The sequence below is a fragment of the Diabrotica virgifera genome, chromosome 7, assembly GCF_917563875.1.
Source record: "Diabrotica virgifera virgifera chromosome 7, PGI_DIABVI_V3a".
In the NCBI taxonomy this organism is placed as follows: Eukaryota; Metazoa; Arthropoda; class Insecta; order Coleoptera; family Chrysomelidae; genus Diabrotica; species Diabrotica virgifera.
This window is the reverse complement of record NC_065449.1, coordinates 9504487-9524848: the sequence shown is the minus strand read 5'-3', so window position 1 is coordinate 9524848 and position 20362 is coordinate 9504487. Positions and strand designations below refer to the sequence as shown.

At 35.2% G+C, this 20362-nt stretch overlaps 1 protein-coding gene across 2 annotated transcripts in view; it reads right to left on the bottom strand.

Moving 5' to 3' along the window:
* The window catches only part of LOC114340085 (titin), a 138284-nt gene that overhangs the window by 24315 nt on the left and 93607 nt on the right, over window positions 1–20362 (bottom strand). For both annotated transcript variants that reach the window (XR_007699659.1, XM_050657199.1), the window contains exons 11-13: window positions 7768–7866; window positions 7634–7709; window positions 5626–5682 (exon numbers count right to left, since the gene is read on the bottom strand). Coding sequence is in view for 1 of the 2 variants with exons in the window: in XM_050657199.1 (XP_050513156.1) it covers window positions 5626–5682; window positions 7634–7709; window positions 7768–7866 (232 nt within the window). In the remaining variant the exon portion in view is untranslated. The remainder of the gene's footprint in view (window positions 1–5625; window positions 5683–7633; window positions 7710–7767; window positions 7867–20362) is intronic.

The following is a 20362-nucleotide window of genomic DNA, read 5'->3' as shown; positions in this document are numbered from 1 at the left end:
CTCTTTTCATAACAAGTTCTTGGGAATTAAATAACCTACAATTTCATATTGAAACATTTTTTAGTATCTCTGATGCTAATCTTTCTATCCTGAAGAAAATGGCATTTTTTACCAAACTACAAAAATTCGTTATTTGCTTTTAACTCCATTTTTTTAAAAACTAATCATTCTAAGCCGGTCAAACCTCTAGAGCCTATTAATAATATATAAATATAGAAGACCAAATAAGGTCAATGACTAATTTTAATTAGGGTGGTAAGTAGGGGGAAGTTTCCGATCACTTTTTCGCTGAAAAAAATAGGGACTGACATTCTTGTCACTTAATTTTTGAGCTACAGACTTTTCTATTATTTCTGTAGATAGATATTTTTAAATCCTTTAAAACAGTTTGAACAAGTTATCCTCGAAAGATGCACAGTTTTCCCGTCTTTTGAGTTTGACGAAGAAGAGCTAACATATAATAAAGTATAGCTCGATTACTATTGTTCTTAAAGAAATTAAAAAACTGTTCTGTTTATTTTTTCAAAAGGTACATTTTTGTTAAGCAAAGTTGTTTTGATAAAACGAAAACTTTTTGAGTTATTAGCAGAAAACTGATTTAAAACATTGATTTAAAACACTTTCGATAGCGAATAAATCGAAAACTATTAATTTTATCAAAAAAATGTATAGAACGTTTTTTGCTTAGAATGAATGCTTTTACCAACTTTTGCGGTCAAAATAAAATAAAAAATTTCCACCCCCGAGATGGGGTGGCAACCACCCCCATGGTAAAAGCACCTTTCGGCCTCATATAGATTTTGATCCTTGGATGATCTACTACTTATTGTTAAATTTTCAAGCAAATCGATCTATTCTGTAAAAATTGCGAGGTTTTGTCCTATTTTAAGCTTCATTACTTAGACTAACTACACAAAGTCGTACACGAAAAAATATTGGGATGTCTGTGAAACGAACTCATTGGAACGATGGGATTGCCAGATCACAAGTTTAGCGTCGTAACCAGTAGACCATTTCGGCGATAATGGTTTAGTGGACTATAACGCTTAACGTGTAATCACGAGCCTGTCTCCTTGTTTAATTTGCTTTAGTGTGAGTGCGCGTTCGTACAATTTTGGGACTCAATAACTTCTAAACGGTTTAACCGATTTTGATCACTAAACATGCGTTTGAAAGGTATTGACAAGTAGTGTCTGATGTACCAAGGTCAAATATGATATCTGAAGATATTGGAGGAATTAATTAGCTAGTAAAACCGTTTTTCCCATTGGAAATTGATTTGATCACACCTATGAAGCCTATAACTTAAAAATTCGAATTTTTCCAGATATGAAGTATACACCGTTAGACGCGTCTGGAGTCCTACAAATGCTCAATTATTGGCGCAATTCGTAGTTATAAATTTTGAAGAAAAGTTCAATTTTTCAGTTCTCGGGCTATACTGGGCGGTGTAGATGTCTAAAAACGGGAAAACAGTATGGCCCAAAACGGGAAGACCAAGCGCTTTCAATATTGGTACCTATAAAAGCTATTAAATGTTTTTATAAAAATATGTGAGGTTATGTTAAAAATATTAATAGACTAAGGTAACTGAGTATTAAAAACTAACGTGGAAAATGTGTGTCGACAATTAGTGCATTGGTATTATTTACAATCGCTTTGGAGCTATTCAAGAGCAGCAGGTGGGGAGTGTTTTTGTTAGGAAGGGTGCGCACACCAACACAAGCCTCACCCTCTTATCTTATCGTTGACGTCGTTCAGCATCTGAGATCTCCAAACAAAAGTCATGGTGTGCGCACCTCCACACACACCATCGTTTCGAATTCTTCTAGCTCTAGGCATAAAAAAGTCCAACTCGACAGGGTATTTTTTTTCAGCAAATTGACTAAGTTATTATTCCTAAATCATAAAAAACACCTTTACATAAAATTGGAATGAACACGGAAGTTTGATCGCTTGGTTCGTTTGGTTCCTAGGAACTCGACTTGAAGAGGTCTTCGAAGGCTTGGTCGACGTTGCTTTCGTCTAGCATCGGAGGGCATACTATATCCGGCAGAGTTCTACTTCTGGATAAACCAGTAGACTTAAACGCAGATTGTTTTTCGGACGTTTTTATCCTGTTTATACTGCTCTTCACAACCTTTTCACTTTTAGTAGGCGACGTTTGTTGAGGCGACTTACTGCCTCCAGTTAAGTAAACCTCCATAACTCTCTTTTTGGATAACAGTTCCGCCTTTGATATTCCAGCTTCGTACTGTCTTTGTGGCACCGCAAGATTGTGACTAGATTTTGACTTAACAACGTTGCGAGGAGAGACAGATTTAGGAGGTGACTGACCAGCCATACAGATCTGATGCCACGAGTCTGACTTGCTTAAAGCTCTGCCATGAAGAGGAGACAAAATAGGAGACTTAATACCTGGGGAAGTTGGTTCAACATTGACGATAGGAATATGAAATTTGCTAGTTATAACTCCTTGCCCTTTTTCATTAAACTCAACAAACTGTTGATTCTGAGCTGCGGCTTGTTGAATCCTGCTTACGTTGTTGTATACAGGACCCATTGTAGGCTGCTTTTGCTGCTGCTGCTGCATCGGTCTCACAACTCCAAATGCTTTGTTTTCACCTTGACTCGGCACATTGTTCAAAATCGTTTTAGGTTCTGATACTTTCGAAGTAAAACTATTGGATGATAGTTTATTTGGAATGTTCTTTTGTTCTTTCCTTTCTTCCACTCTAGGTGGCTCTGGAGAGGCAAATGACCTTCTTTGAGGAGATGTCGGCTGTGGAGAAGTTTTTGCCGATCTATCTTCACCTTTACTAATATTACTAAGCGTGTTCTTTAGACTAAATGCTGCAGACATATCATGTTCATTTCTGGTCATCGGAGATTTTTGTCTTACAGTAACAGCTTGTTGGCTAACAGGTCCTGCCATCACTTTACTGCTTATAGCTGTATACTCGTGAACGCTTTCGTTTGAAAGTTGAGTTTGGTATTTTGGAGGACTCACCACAGGCTCCGTTTGTTGTAATCCTTGCTTTGGTGCTGGATTTAAAGTTAGTGTTGATGTATAGACATCCTCAATTTGAGGACTGGTAGTATCCTTACCAGGTACATGTTGATATACAGCTTGTGGTTTGTATTGTGCAGTCTTCTCTGTTTGTTGATAGTGTTGATTGGTGTCATTGATACGTTGATAATTTTGATGAGAATTGGATTGCACCTGGATTGGAGCATTTATAATATGTTTTGAAGGCTTTTCTGCTTGTCTGTAACTTTGAATATTGGTTTTTTCTTGATAGTTCTGTTGCCAGGGCGATGTTTTTAACTCTTTAGGACTGTTAGGCGGAAATTTGGGCCTGCTATAATCACTATTTTGTTGCTTTACTAAAAATGAGTCATGGTTTTTCAAGATACCACTTGGTTGGTATGTCACACTAGTATGGCTAGTATATTCTGGAGTCTTAGTTCCTAAATTATCGTACTGATCACTTAGTTTTCTCACTGAACTTTTTTTAGTATCACCACGTGCAAGATAAGAACTTGTTTTTTCCTTTGGAGCTTGCGGGGCGACGAAAGCTGAAGTAAATTCTTTGCTAAGCTTCCTTGGTTTGACCAAGGCTACATCATTTTGCTGAGGACTGTTTTCAAATCTTTTTGCAGCTATGCTCAGCACTCTACTTCCATTGTCGTTAGCTAACCATGGTTTGTTACTGATTGGGGATAAAGCAGGAGAGTTGCCTTCAGAATCGTGTAGGGGTTTAGGACTATACAAGAACAGAGAAGAATTGTTATTTTCCTTAATTTTAGTTTTCAATATATCACTGACTTCCTCGTTGGGGGGTTCTTGTATAGTAGGTTGTTCAAAACTATTATGCCTTCTAGATATAGGTTTAAACGCAGACTGGGGAGCATGGGAGAACTTATTTACTGGTAACGGAGCAGGTATCAGCCTATAGTTCTTCTCAGGTTCCGTTTTTACTGATAGTTTTCCAGTAATTGCGTTTTGGTCGTCCCGAGAGGGAATTATCTCCCTCGAGACTCTTTGAACCTGCGGTGGTGCCACCACCCTTTCCTGAGATTCCCTTCTCTTATCTTCAAACATTTGTTGCAAATTTCTAGCACTCTGCCTACTGATTTTCGGCCCCATTTGGTTGGTACGAGACATTATAGCGTCATCTTGGGTTTTCCAAAAGCTCTTAACAGTACTACTTGGTACTCGACTAACATTTTCGAAGTTGCTTTTGAGGTTTCCAAATTTATTCTCCCATACTGCTGTCCTGTTTTTCTGGTTTGTCCAAGCAGCTGTTCTAGTAGGTTGTTCTTCAGGAATTTGGTTATTTTTGTTCAAAAATGCCAAGAACTTTTGATCCGAAACTGTCTTAGGTTCAAAAGCGGGAACTGTTTTCTTGTTAACAGGATTGCCTACTCTGATAGGTCCGCGAAGAGCGTAATAGTTACTCTTATGTTGCTGTGCTTCTGTTTCACCATCCGAATCATCAGATTCTTCGTAAAATTGAAGAGGTTTCGGAATGTCTATGGTGTTTGCCCTTTTCATCTTCTGCTTTTTAATATCTGAGTTGAACCGAAGTTTTTGTTCTCTGGATGGATCCAGAGGTTGGTTGTAGTTGAAGTTGTCAGGTTTTGTATATATGGGATTATATTGTAATGTCTTTGCGTCTTCTTGTTGTCCGCGAACTTCGTTTACTTTAATTTTGTCATGTTCCGATGCAGTTGGTCTAGTTGTAAGTGCAGAATACTCAGAGTAGTTTTCTTTAAGTATAGGTTTTTGTGTTTCACCAGATAGTTTAGTTGTAGGTGTAGAATACTCAGGATAGTTTTCTTTGATTGTAGGTTTTTGTGTTTCGCCAGATAGTTTAGTTGTAGGTGTAGAATACTCAGGATAGTTTTCTTTAATTGTAGGTTTTTGTGTTTCACAAGATTCTTCACCAAAAAATCCATCTATATGATCTGAAAAGTCTGGGGTTTGAGCAGTAGATGAGTTATTTGAAATACTATTGGTAGCACTACTAAAAGGCTTTGGGGTTGTATTTTTTACGGAACCTTGTCTGCCATATTTGTTAATGGAAGGATTACTAGCTACACTACTGTCCGAATTTTGTTTGCTGAGTCTACTGAGCTCCTGTTCAGGCTCTGGTTTGGTTACGAATGTAATGTTATGAGGATTTGATAATACACTACTCTCTGAGTTTTGCTTTTGTATATTAAGAGAAGTAGAGGGTGTTTTGTTGTGTCCTGCAATTTCTTCCATTAACCTTCTTGCATCTGCCAGCTCTTCTGAGCTCACTCCAACTGTATGCCTATTCTGCCGATTCTTCCGCCTGTTGAATCTTCCAGGCTCGCTCGAAAGTCTTCGTTCTAGCTTCGGCACCGCAGAAGAAAGTCCAGCTTGGAGTTTTGTTACCAAATATAACAAAGAGCTGCGTCTTTCTGGAGTTATCTCCGTGGAATCGCTACACAAGCTTTGAGATAGTTTATCTAAAGCATTCTGCACTTCCGCGATCAGACCGTTCCGTTGGTCTTCGCCAGATTCTGTACCGGAATCGGTGGTGGGCTCTTTTTTTTCTAGTAAGCCTTGAAGGAGAGGAAGAAGAAGTGACTCACCCTCTATTTTTCCGCTGGCTTGTTCCTGGCTTGCCTTCTGTACCAGATCTGCACAAGCTGTAATTTAAAAGTGGCATATTAGATTTATAGACTTTAAACAGGCATTTGAAAAGGTTTAACATAAAAAAGTTTAATATTTGTGGACTATGAAAAGGCCTTTGACATCATAAATCAACAAAAAAAGTAAGCATTGACAGAATGCTGAATTGATTATCGGTATATAAATATAATTAAACACATATTCCAAATCGCAACAGCCAGTGTTATGGTAGGGGAGCCCAAGCGGGAGCCCAAGCGGGGATTTTTGCAGTTACTCGAGCGCGTCAGATTATTACATGGGGAGAAACATTGTACCCTGAAAATGTACCTCTACCATATATTGGATCTTAATGCAGGGGAGCTCGTTAAGGGGGGGGGGCGAAAAAAATCTATCCTTAGAAAAACCCGAAATCGTCAGATTAAGATAAAGTAAGTTAAGTACATTCAAAACAGTGTATATTTAAAAAATCTGACAATTTGAGCGGGGCGTAAGGAAATGGGTGATTCCCAAAGTTTCACAAGAAAAAGCGAATATTTCGCAAAATGAATGACAGATCGAAAAATTAAAAAATACGTGCTCACTATTTTTCAAAAATCTATCGAATGATACCAAACACGACTTCCCACGAAGAGGGGTGGGGGGTAAATTTAAAATTTTAAATACGAATCCAAATGAACATCAGATCGAAAAACTGAAAAATACACTTATTCAATATTTTTGACAAATCTATCGAATGGCACCAAACACGACCCCCACAATGGTGGGATGGGGGTTACTTTAAAATCTTAAATGGGAGCCCCCATTTTTTATTGCAGATTTGGATTCCTTACGTAAAAATAAGTAACTTTTATTCGATACATTTTTTCGAATTATCGATAGATGGCGCTATAATCTAAAAAAAACGATTGTTGGAAATGGAAAATAAATTAAAAATGGAAAGTCCCCACTAAAATGGAAAACTTTACTTAACCTTTTCTTCACAACCCAATAGATCCCCACAACGCTCGAGTGACTGCACATTTAGCATACTTTGCTTCCCTACCATTAGAGTAATTCTCAATACAACGTGGAGTACGTCAGGGGGACATCATATCGCCGAAACTGTTAACATCCCTTTTGTGGAATATACAGTGAGGACGTTTGAGTTGGAATAAATTCATTTTTGCGAAAATGGGCGACTCTGGAGATAAATCCCGAAATAGGTCGATTTTTATTTTTAAATTATAATTTTTTGGCATATATATCATACTAGTGACGTCATTCATCTGGGCGTGATGACGTAATCGATGATTTTTTTAAATGAGAATAGGTGTCGTGTGATAGCTCATTCTAAAGGTTGTTGCCCAGATGGATGACGTCGCTAGTATGATATATGTGTCAACAAATTATAATTTAAGAATAAAAATCGACCTATTTCTCGAGTCACTCATTCTCGAGTCGATGAATTTATTCTAACTCAAACGTCCTCACTGTATATGTTGAAGGGCAAAACTGACCGATAAGGGCATAAACATAAACAGAGAAAAGCTTGGCCATCTGAGGTTTGCAGATGATATTGTACTAATAGCTGATAGCTTAGATGAGGCCAAAGAACTTTTAAATCAGCTCTACCTTTCCTCGCTAGAAGGGATGCTAATGATATATTTGATGAAAAATTATATTTTAAATAAAGAAATGATTGACAACTCATGGTGATGGCAACGTAGTAAACATACAATGACTGCGATACACATTGGATCTAAATAATTGCAAACGAAGATAGATTAGACCAAGATTACTAACTTGTTGGCACAATGCCATAGCAGAAATGGTTTCAGAATTCGTAGGAAGACAAATGAGAACATATATATCTACCTGGGTATCTAAATAAAAGAAGACAAAGGAAAATTACTCAAAATAATACCTCTTTTTCTTGTCTAATGTATGAAATCATAAAAAAAAAAGCAAAAATAATGCTAAAGGACTTACCTTCTTGTTCTGCCATTACGCTGCGTAACCTATTCCTGATGATTCGCCTTTCTTCGTATTCTGTGCTTTGTTCAAGCTTTAAAAGAAAGAAATATTAGTTTGTTGTGTTTAATAATTATATTCAAGTAAATTACCAATAATCGAAGAATTTTTTCGTCCCAGATGTTTTCTAATTCCTCTTCTGTGATGGGACTTTGAAAGACTAAGGTTTTGGTTTTAGTTTTTCCACCCTCCTGGAGCAAAGAAAAAAGACACATTAAATATTGGCTGTAGCCATAAGTATTTTAATATTATTTCATGCAATGTGACAATCATGTGACAACTACAGGGGTATTTCCGTTACACCAACAATCAGCAAAATATACGGAAAGATCTTATAAACCGAATAGAAGACGAGTACAAGGAAATGGAGGCAGAAGAACAAGCAGGATTTATACCCGGAAGATCTACAATTGATCATCTATTTGCAATCACACAGGTCATGGGAAAGAAAACAGCGGTCAACCAAGAGATTCATTTCGTATAAATTGATTTGAAAAACGCATACGACAGTGTGCCTTTGGTAAAGTTATGGGAGGCAATGGAGAATACAAATATAAAGATAGAAATCATAAAAATAATTAAAATTTTTTATAACAACACGACCACGAGAACTAAACAAGGAAGCAAACTCATCGAAGGGTTTTTGACAAATAAAGGGCTCAAACAAGGATGCTGCCTCTCTCCAACACTTTTTAAAATATCTTTGGAACAAGCTCTGAAAAATTGGAAACTGAAATGCAAGAACAATAAAGCTAATAGAGGAATACAGGAAATAAGGACTAGAGATCGACATAGGAAAAACCAAAAAAATGGTTTTGGAAAATATTGTTGAACAAGTTGGCTTCTTCATATGGCTATAAGATCTTTTTCTATCGCCCTAGCCCCGCATGATTAAAACAATAACTCACTCTTTTTCATTAGAAACCATTTTGATTGCAGAGCTTTAAAAACATATAAAACTGTCAGCTTTAGTTATATATATACAGTGCTAGTCAAAAGTCCGTACCCCCCCTCGTATCTTTTGAACGGTTATACCTATAATAGTGAAATTTGGAGATAGGAAATAAACGGACGTAAGCTTCTTAACTAGTCATGACAGGTGACGTAATAGTGACAGATGACTTTACAGCGCCACTGTGACAGATAATTTTAAATGGGACCTTATGGCAAGTGACACCTCGTTTGAAAGGTATTGAAAATACCTATTCAGTCATACTAATATTGTTTAAGTTTAAGCTAATTTTGACGAATTAATGAAATAAATATAAAATTGTAGTTTCATTTAATTAATTCAAAATTCAAAATTCCGCCTATGATTACTTGTCAAAAAGGTTGACGTTGACGTAAAAACTACTAGAGAATCGAAAAACGTCAACTTTTTTGACAAAAAAACCATAGGCGTACATTTGAATTTTTATTAATTAAATGCGAAGCTACAATATTATATTTATTTAATTTATTCACCAAAATCAAAATCAACTAAAACACAAAAAAATTAGTATGGCTGAGTAGGTATTTTGAATACCTTTCAAACGAGGTATCACTTGCCATAAGGTCCCATTTAAAATTATCGGTCACAGTGGCTCTGTAACGTCATCTGTCACTATTACGTCACCTGTCATAACTAGTTAAGAAGCTTACGTCAGTTAATTTCCTCCATCCAAATTTCACTATTATAGGTAAAACCGTTCAAAAGATAAGAGGGGGGGTACGGACTTTTGACTAGCACTGTATAGGGTGAGGCAGATAACTGGCCTATTAGAAATATCTCGAGAACTAAAGGCAACAGTATCATGAAAATGGGAATAAAGGGGTTTTGAAGGATGATCTATTAAATGAAAATATTTTCATCTCTTTATAACTTCGTTTTTTTAAATGGGACACCCTGTATATTTTTACATTTTTGGATTCTCTTCGATATCTTCTTTCTTAAAATATAAGGTTTTGTAATATTATACAGGGTATTTTAAAAGATAATTACGTTTTTTTATTAATTTCGTAGCAACATTCACACCCTGTAGAATTGTAGTAGTTTGACATCTAAAACTCTACTTACGTTCAAATGATTTTTAATATACTCTACTATTGTTAAGAATCATTAGTATAGCTAAATTTTTAATTTTAGTATGCGGGGTTGGTCGAAACACGGAATGAGTATTTTCTGAGTTTTCTTAAATGGAACACCCTGTATTTTTGTATTGTAGTGAAATGATATTTTATAGTACTTTTTTATTTCTTAAGCATTCCCTATACCTAACTGCTTTAATTTGTGAGTTATTGGTGATTAAAGCTAAACATTAATTGCAACAAAAAATACGTAAAATTGTATTAGGTTGGCCGTGAAAATACTCAATCCCAAATAATTTTTCAGAAATAAATACATATTAATCCAGACTGGTCCTTAAAATTACCAATAATGGTTTAGCTATCGAAATACCTACTTAGTTAAGATTGTTGGTGCGATTAACAATTAAGCACAAATTAAAGCAGTTAGGTATAGGGAATGCTTAAGAAATAAAAAAGTACCATAAAATATCATTTCATTACAATACTAAAATGCAGGGTGTTCCATTTAAGAAAACTCAGAAAATACTCATTCCGAGTTTCGACCAACCCTGTATACTAAAATTAAAAATTTAGCTATACTAATGATTCTTAACAATAGTAGAGTATATTAAAAATCATTTGAACGTAAGTAGAGTTTTAGATGTCAAACTACTACAATTCTACAGGGTGTGAATGTTGCTACGAAATTAATAAAAAAACGTAATTATCTTTTAAAATACTCTGTATAATATTACAAAACCTTATATTTTAAGAAAGAAGACATCGAAGAGAATCCAAAAATGTAAAAATATACAGGGTGACCCATTAAAAAAAACGAAGTTATAAGCAACTCCCGGTATAACCGGAAGTTGCAAAGAGATGAAAATATTTTCATTTAATAGATCATCCTTCAAAACCCCCTTATTCCAATTTTCGCGATTCTGTTGCCTTTAGTTCTCGAGATATTTCTAATAGGCCAGTTATCTGCCTCACCCTGTATAATTTATTTTACAAAACATTTCAATAAACGTCATGGTATTGTTAGTTTTATGAATTAATGTCAAAATAACAGCATTCTGTGTTTATTGAATTACTTCAAAATTATTTGGCACCAAAAGTTTAATTTATTTAAGACCTTCGCGACAAAATAAAATACCAAGTGTTATATATATTATGGTTAAACTCGTATTTAAGTGAGTAAATAATAATACAATATACAGTGTTGTATTAAAACAACTGAAGTGACTAATGGTATCAGAAAAATGGTAAACCTGGCAACATTGCAAGCATCAAATTTGAAATCTCCATATTGAAGAAGATAATTAGGCGTTTTCAGGCTTTTTTGGTGCAGTAATGGACCGGTGTTTCATTCTAGAACAAGCATAATTCCTTTCGAAGAAGAAGAAAATGTTCAGCCACGTCTTGATTCGCGCGTTGTTTGCGTCAAAACACCTGGAAATAAACCTGTTGTTGTTTGCTTTGCCTAATATTAAAATCGTTTTATTTAATTGGAATAGGCAAACACTCGGCAGTTGTAGGTATATTTAGAATAAGGTGCAACAACAACACGACGAAAGAGTTTCAGAATGCTGTTCCGCATGCCACGGTCCGATTCAAAAAGTTCAGCTGGTTTGACACCAATTAAAATACTTACAACAATTTGCGATTCTGTATTGAGCAATTCTTCATAAATACTTATATAAACAGGGTGTTTCAAAAAAGGTAACACCGTCTCTAGGATAGGTAAAAAACTGAAAAATAATTGGGGTTTGCTTTGTAAAAGATTTTTTGCAACGCCATATGTTTTCAAAATAAAAGGCATGGAAGACAAAAAATTTTACACGATTTTACCGAAACTACTGGCAACATTGTAATGAAATTTTATACGAATACGTTTTGGAAGTTTCTGTTCTTGTGGGATCGGTACTCACCGGAGGGACCGCAGACGTTCGGAAACAATTAGCGTCTCTTTGCAAAGACAATGACGTCGACTTTGCAAAGACAATGACGTCGACTTTGCAAAGTAACAAGACACTTACTCAACACACACACTACACATTACTCCCCTGACTTAGTAATAAGTTATACAATTACGTGGCTAAAGGTTCTAGTTCAAACCAAAGCCAGAATCAGAAAAAAAAATGTTTTGGAAGGGTCCCCCACGTTTTCTCAACTGTCATCCATACGACTAACTTCACGCGTAACTTTGATACGATAATTATAAAAAAAATGCATTGAAATCCAGATCCTGTAATTTTTTGAGCGTTATGAAGTGAGTACAAAGACATACATATTTCTTTTTTTTTTGTAATTACAGCTTCAATTTACCGTACACTTTTCGTAGACTCCGCCGATAAGGTAGAGTCGTGTTGAGAAAACCTGGCGTGTCCGTTTTGGAAGCTGATACATCCCATGAATTTGTTCTTATATCTGACTCTCATACAGTGGCGTAGCTAGCATGGGTGACACCCGGGGCGGTAATGAATGGTGTCACCCCAAATACTAAAAATAAAGATTGTTAAAATCGCCGAAAATCCGATAAACGTATATTTTGAATAATGAAAAAATTAAAAATTTTTGTTAATGAAATTGTAGTAAATAGTACCTATATAACTATACATACTATGTATAACTAACTATATGTATACTGAATATAATAGAATGATTAAAAAAAAATTTTTCTAGCTTTAGTAGCGACAAAATCTGAAATCACATTTTCTATATTTATGTTTTGTGTTGCTTCATGTTCGATAGTTATAAACCGAGGTTATTTAGCCTTGTTTGCGCCACTGTTGCTCGCAAGTAATTCTTGATTAATTTTAGCTTACTAAAATTTCTCTCACGTGAAGCAACCGGTACCCAAATGGTTATAAACAATTTTAATGCGACCATTAAGTTTGAGAGGGATTCCATGAAATCCCATTCCACAAGAATTTTATAAAGTCTACAGCTAACCATTTAGAGGCTGTAATAGTGGCCGCTTGTCTTCCGAACCTTGGTATTTCTAGCAGGAGGTCTGCTTCTGATACCTCTTTATACTTAATACCTAAAAGTCACAAAATGTTGAAACAGCTAATTTCAACTGTTCACTGTTCGTGAAAAGCAAAGCAAGACACAAGATCAAAATCTATGAATGGACATTGATCTGGTTTCGAATTCAACATTGAATAGGTCAAAACATTCTAGCATATCCTTTTGCAGTTCCGCTCGAAATGTGAGTCCTGTATCGGTAGCTAACTCACCATCCATAGCCTGTTTACATCGAATTCATTTTTCGATGGGAATTTCGTCGTCCTAATATTTTTTCGTGGCAAAATCTATTGCTTCATCTAAATTATGACCACGTTTTTCTTCAGTATAAAGACGAAGTGTCCCTATTATTCTGGTCGCTGATTGATCAAAGGTTATGCCTTTACTTTGTAATTCAATCTGACAAAAATTTATTTCTCTTAGTACATAATTCCAAAAGAAATGATGACATAATTCCTCATTTGAAACAGCACAATCAAAATGTTCTGCTTAGTAAGCACTTCCCAGGAGCTAGTGGAAGCAGAGAAAAATTAAAAATTGCCTCTACAGTTCCGAAAAATGTTACACAAGATGAATTTTGTGCAAAAGAGGTCTGGCAACACAAATTAATTAAATGATCAATACATCCAACGAAAAAGGCCTTTTTGTTTTTTGTTTTAATAATAGCTTGTATTCCCCCATGTAACTACGCCGCTCATAACAGCTGCATTATCGTATATCTCTGAATGGCACTTCATAATATCTAAATCTAAACCATAAATTTCAAGCTTCTTGAGAATTTCGTTACTTAGATCAACTGCTTTTTTCCTTTTAACGTAAAAAATACAAGAAATACCTATTTGACCTCGACTTTTCTCGATTTCGTGTGTTCACAAAATAATATCCAATTGTATTTTGATTGTAAAGTAAGTAAAGTTACAAATTAACGATTCGTTTAGTGATCGGGCCTCTTGGGTGTCACCCCCGAAAGGTTGACACCCGGGGCGGACCGCCCCCTCCGCCCCACCCTAGCTACGCCACTGCTCTCATAGAGGGCGCTAGTTGCAAGGTTTGTGCATAGGCATTCGATCTGTGCATACGTCCCTCCAATTTTTCACTTTCAGGCCTTTGATATCTCTCATCACCTGGTCCTCCCACCTCTTTCTAAATCTTCTCTTTGGTCTTTAAGTTTTGGCTTCCATCTGGTGACCTTCTTAATCAGTAGATCATTTTTCTTTTTTTCTATGACTTCCAGCCATCTCAGTTTTTGCGCTTTAGTAAATCTAACTATATTTTCTCCCTTAATTATGTCTTTTATTTCATGGTTCATTCTTCCTCTCATTTCTCCGTTTTCCATTGATATCGGGATCATAATTCTTCTCAAAATTTTCCTTTCGAATATTTTCAATCTTCCACTATCTTTATCTGTGAGGCATATTGTCTCAGTTGCGTATGTAATTACTGGTCTGATTGCAACTCTGTATATTCTCAGTTTTCAATTTCTTGATAAGTTCTTGTCCTTCATTAGCCTACGATATCTCCAGTATGTTTTGTTGCCTACTAGTATTCGCTCCGTTACTTCTTCACAATTACACCTAAGTATTTAAATTGTTAAACTTCTCCAAAAATGAAGTTTTTATCTTGATTTTTTTCATCTTTTATCTTCTCTATTATCTAGAGTAGATTAGATATTTTGATTTTCTTTCATTAATTTCTAGACCTCTTTTCTGTGCTTCGTTCGCCAGGATTTTGAATGCTTCTTTTAATCTTTCCTTATTTCTTCCCATAAGAACTATGTCATCTGCTTCTATTTGAGGAATGTTTTGACTGTTCCTTCTACTGATTTGTTTAATATTTTGAATGACGGGGAATCGCCTTGTACTCTTAGTCTTATTGCAATTGTGTTTGTGCTGCCTTCAGCTGTTACTTTAGCTCGGAGTCCATCTAGGAAATTATATTTAGAATAGCGAAAAAAGTATCAGTAGAATAAGATATATACTTAACAAAGGTTAGGAAAATTCCATAGTAACCGGTTAATGGAATTGATAAATTTTATTGATCTCATGAGAATCATCAAAAATAGTGCAACATTTATTTATTTAACAGCTTTATAGAAACCGCACTCTTCACCTTTAAAATATGATTTGATTTTTGTCGATAGGATACTCTGATCAAAAGATATCGAATTTTGGCCAGCGATAAAAAATTTATTTCGCGCGCGTAACTGACATTCACAATCGCCAGTCGCTTCAAGAGTTGTTTCTCAAAAAACAGTTTATTCTATACCAAAAGTTCTAATCATTATTAGAATTATGATTATGGTCATTCTTGTTCAAAAATCTCACCTATGTGTCCCAAAACTGACATTCTCTTGTCCCAAAATTCATCTTGTTCGTATGATTTTCAGAGATTCGGTGGCATTTTCGTCTATAACGACTGAACTAAAGAGGTCACTTACTTATTAGGACACTATTATACTGAGTCAAAAGCATAGATTAACCGTAGATGATATCACAGTAGCCACGCGTCACAATCCCCGCACAATGGCTGCTATCAATACCGACGTTTGTAACAATCCCCAAACAATCAAGTGCAACAACCTCTTCAGGTCACAGACCGATGATATCTTCAATGATTCACACCTAAATCATTATTGAAAATCATATACGGCAGAATTGTTAAAACTTATAAGTTTATATTTGCATAATATTATGTAAGTAAAAAATTAAAACGTTGAGCAAATATTTGAGACATAAACCAGATAGCTATTTGGATATTTGACAACAGCCCAATCTATACATACTACAAAACAAAAAAAAAACGGAACCAACTGACTTAAGGCCATGGGTACATAATTCGCAAATATTTTACGGCTATCCCTACCTTTTCTGTCTTTACATGACAAATTACGTGTAGTAAAATTCACACTGGTATGGATATGTAAATATTACTAGAATGTCATTCTACTTGACAATGTCATAACTAACTTAAAGAGATGGCTTTTGAATGTTCTTGGATAACTGTTATTTTTTGTATAATTGCAAATTATTAATTCAGTTAATAAATGTGATAATTTTTTCACTAACTATGTATTCAGTGATTGTAATAATTTATATGTACCTACAACAAAAACTAATACTCGATCGAGAAAAGAAGGAAAAGTGTTAAAGTGATTTTTTAATAATATATTGTTACTATGGAACGCTTACAATTGTGAACATCTTTAACAACAAAATACTTGGATCACAGAATATATCTTGATGTATTCTCTACTGCTATCTTCCATAAATAATACACAATAAATAACTTTTTATAAAGTTCACGTCTTAAATCAATTATTTATCAAATACACTATATATCAATATTATTTAATCAACAACTCAAAATATTCCCGATTCGTGTCAGATATTTAAAATTGTCACTGATTGTCAGTGTCTGACTGACAATATTATATTCGACTGAGTTCGTTGTATGACAAAGATAGATTTGGAAAATATTACCACGGACATTGTGTTCATTTTTTTCAAATCCTGAAAAAAACCAATAAATATTTTTGAAAAATCTAAACGCAGAATGAAAGACTAAATTATTACCGAGGGCCGAAAGTCCCTTAGATTAAATAAAAAGTTTATTTTGAATGAGATATTTGAAATTAAAAATAACACTAAATTTTCTCTTAGTTTTTCACCCCTGCAACTTATTAAAATAAACATTATAGAAGTTCTCAGGGACTTTTGGCCCTCGCTAATAACGTAATCTTTCATTCTGCGTTTAAATTTTTAAAAAATACTTATTAGTTTTCTCAGGATTCGAAAAAAATGAATCCCCATTTGAATAGCATTGCAGCCGAAAATACGTACCCATCCTCTTAAAAATCTACACAAACAAAATATGTATTATTTAAAACCTATAGTCTGAGAGGTAGTGTCAAAATTTTACGGTGATTTTAGCACGAATTCTATGAATTTATTTTAGTAGATAGTACCTGTTTGATAACGAAAATGTCTGTCAGCTGGCGCGACTCCGCGGCTTTTAGGCAAGAAAAGATAAATAAAATATGAAATTAGATGGAAAAACCCTACAACTTATATGTCAAATATTTATCCCCGTGCCTTACACCGTAATGGCCTAGTGGTTAGAATTTCTGGCTCCTGGCTTTCACCCAGGCGAGTCGGGTTTGATTCACGGCGTCGGAAATCCTTTTTGTTTTTAAAATTGACATTTCGATTTGAAAAATAATTGTTTTTATAATACCACGTTTTTATTATTCATACGACACTAGGCCATTATGGATATAAGGCACGGAGATAAATATTTGACATATAAGTTGTAGGGTTTTTCCATCTACTTTCATATTTTACCTTTTCTTGCCTAAAAGCCCCGGTTTTGGGCCAGCTGACACATCATTATTTGTTAATAAGCTTTGGAATAACTGACTATATAAAAAAAGAGCCATGCTAAAATGCCCCGGTCAAACTTGACGCTACCTCCCGGACTACTAGAAAAAAACCAACCAGCACTTATATTTACTTTGTACCGTAACCGTAATCAACTTTCTCAACTTTTTGCTGAAACGGTATTTAAATATAAATTTTACATCGTAAAACTTAAGAAGAACTTTCGTACGGGACGAAAATAGCTTGTTTAATTTGGATCCAGCCTAGTAAATGAAAATCTTCCGAACTCAACCAATAAAATAATAGGAAATGAAATTTGCAGATAATACTTTTACGTGTTTGTTTATTGGAATTGCAGCAACATGTCTGATTTGATCTGTTTTTAATACTCGAAAACAGATGTTTGGAATGACGCTCCAAAAAACACCAGTTTTTTTTAAATCTACATGTGTGATTTTCCGGGTTTGACTCTGCTTTGGATAATTTTAGTTTTTAGAAAAGCCATTACTAGGAAAAATAATCAGAGGGGCCAAGATCCAGACAAGCGGCACGATTATGAACAAAAGACAACAGTGGATAGGTTTCGCAGATGACTTAGGTATTTCCGACACGTTCAAGAATATAACTTCGAAAAATGTGAAAAACAACAACTATAAACTCAGAAGAAACCACTTATATGGTAATTAGAGGGGAAAATGAAAAAAAAGTGCATCGCTCGAAGTACTAAAAGAGAGTATTAATTGGAGAAGTTAATAGAATTTGAGTACCTTGGAGTAAAAGTTACAAATAAAGGATGTGACGATAATATAATTTTATCGTCTAGAGCAGTGGTTCCCAAGCTTTTATGTCTGGCGACCCACCTTCTGATGTTTTTTCATATTCACGACCCATCTCTCACCCACGATGATAGATAGATATGTGCGTTATTCAGCTACTGTAAGAGCCACACCGCGACCCACCTGAAATCTGCCCGCGACCCACTAGTGGGTCGCGACCCACCGGTTGGTAAACTCTGGTCTAGAGTACGCCAATGAATTAAGTAAAACGTGTTTTTGTACCGTCTTGGACGATATAAAAGTCGGATCGAAAGCCTAGTCGATTATTATTCTTGGAGCGTTGATCGAAGAATTTATTATTCTGCGAGGTATAAGAATTCAGCGAGGTATAAGAAGTGAGTTTATGTAGGTAGTAGTTCCCGACCATTTTCCGCTGTCGTTTTGGCGAGCTGAGCGAATCCGACAGTTTTCCTCTTACCTATCCTTATACGAGCGGTGATCGTATATCCCTAATATGTCTTTTCATCTGGCGAGCTGAGCGAGATTCCCTTTCTTCTCTTTCCTGATACATTCATGTCGTATTAATAAAAGCAATTCCTATTTCACGCGATCGTCAAAATCATTCATTCATGTACAAAATATCGTCACATCGGCCCGAACAGAAAGCTGGATACATAGATTATAAATACATTTTATTAACGAAATTAACTAGTAATTAAGGCTAAAATTATCTTATCTTTTGTATGTTTTGATTCCAAATAAAAATGTCTTAAAAACGAACTTTTCTTCGACTGATTTAGTTACCTGGAGCAAGAACGCAACGACCTCGTTACAAGGATGCGAAGAGAGAGAAATAGATAAACGGTTGTTGAAAGTTAGCAAAGCAGTAGGATCCTTAAACGCACTATTGAAGGCAAAAACGTATCTAGAGAAGCAAAGATTCGAACTTATGCAACCATGGTGAGACCAACTGTGTTGGATGAATGTGAATCTTTGACAATGACTAAGAAAGAACAAAAAACTAGAAATTTGGGAGAGGAAAATCTTGAGAAAATTTTTGGTGGTGTAAAGGAGACTAACGGGGAATGGTTCAGAAGAACAAATCAGGAGCTAAACGAGATGTATAATAAGAGACTCAAAATAATATAGAAAAATCAAGTCATAGAGAGTGGGTACATGTTTTACGGAAGTTGATTTATGCCATCCAAACTGACATAGTAGAAATGGGAACAAGGAACTGAAGGGAGAGAACAGGTGAAGGACCGAAAAAAGTGGAAGAATATAGTCAAGACTATCGAAGACAAGGTCCTTTGAGGCCAGGTCCTAAATGCTGTTAGACAAATGATTTATGATTTATATAAATATTATGTTAGACAAATCTACCATAACTGAACCTGCTCTTCATTCATAAGTTTAAAAGTTTCCGCTGGTAGTTTCTAAGGGCCTAGCACTTTTTATCTTCCAATGTATTCAGTCCATATAAAAAAAATCTTCTTTTGTTATTTTAGTACTTTCATCCCTATCCATGTGTTCAAGGTACTCTTTTTGTGTATGACCTTCAATATAATTTTTCCATTGTAAAAATGAACTAATACAGGGTGATGGGCTATTATGTCTTTTATTCAATATTGCTCTAGAAGGAGTAATTCGAGAGTCTCACATTAACATAATATATAGTACTATCTTAAACAAATCGAAGTTGTCGAATATGAAGTGGACTACGACATCATAGCAAGGTTCACAGAGTCTCTGACCGATGTATTTCGGCCATTAAGGGTACTTTCATAGCGAATAAGACTAAATATAAATGTCCAAGAGACAAAGTATATGGTGTACTGGCTCAAGCAACTAGACACATAAAAGAATAATAATTGACGATTTAGAACTGGAAGGTGTGGATACCTTCACATACTTAAGCTCGCTGTTGATTAAAGAAAAACAACGTCAGTGAAGAAATTAAAGAAGAATAGTGGCTGCCAATAAGTGTTAATATGGCATAAGAACACTGATGGACTTAAAACTTCCCATAAAATTTAAAGTGTAACGTGCTAATACGATCAGTGCTAACATATGAAGTAAAAAACGTGGTCACTCACACAGAAATACCAAGAACTGCTTAAACGTTTCAAGCTAAAAAGCCTAAGAAGAATATATGAAGGAATAAAAGAAAAAGGTTTGTCGCGCAGGCCTTACAACCTTGGCTTGTTTATAAATTTCGGGGAACTTGACGTTGTAAAATTCATTAAGGTAAGAGAGAAGTTGAAACGCGAATAATGACAGGAAACAGATCTTTCTTTGCAATGAAACATCTAATGAAGTCAAAACTTCTTTCATGAGGTGCAAAAATCCAGATATATAAGACCATAATACGACCAGCAGTCGCGTATGGAAGCGAAACATGGACGCTAACAAAAAGAGAAGTAAATAAATTGCTGGTGTGGGAACGTAAAATCCTTCGA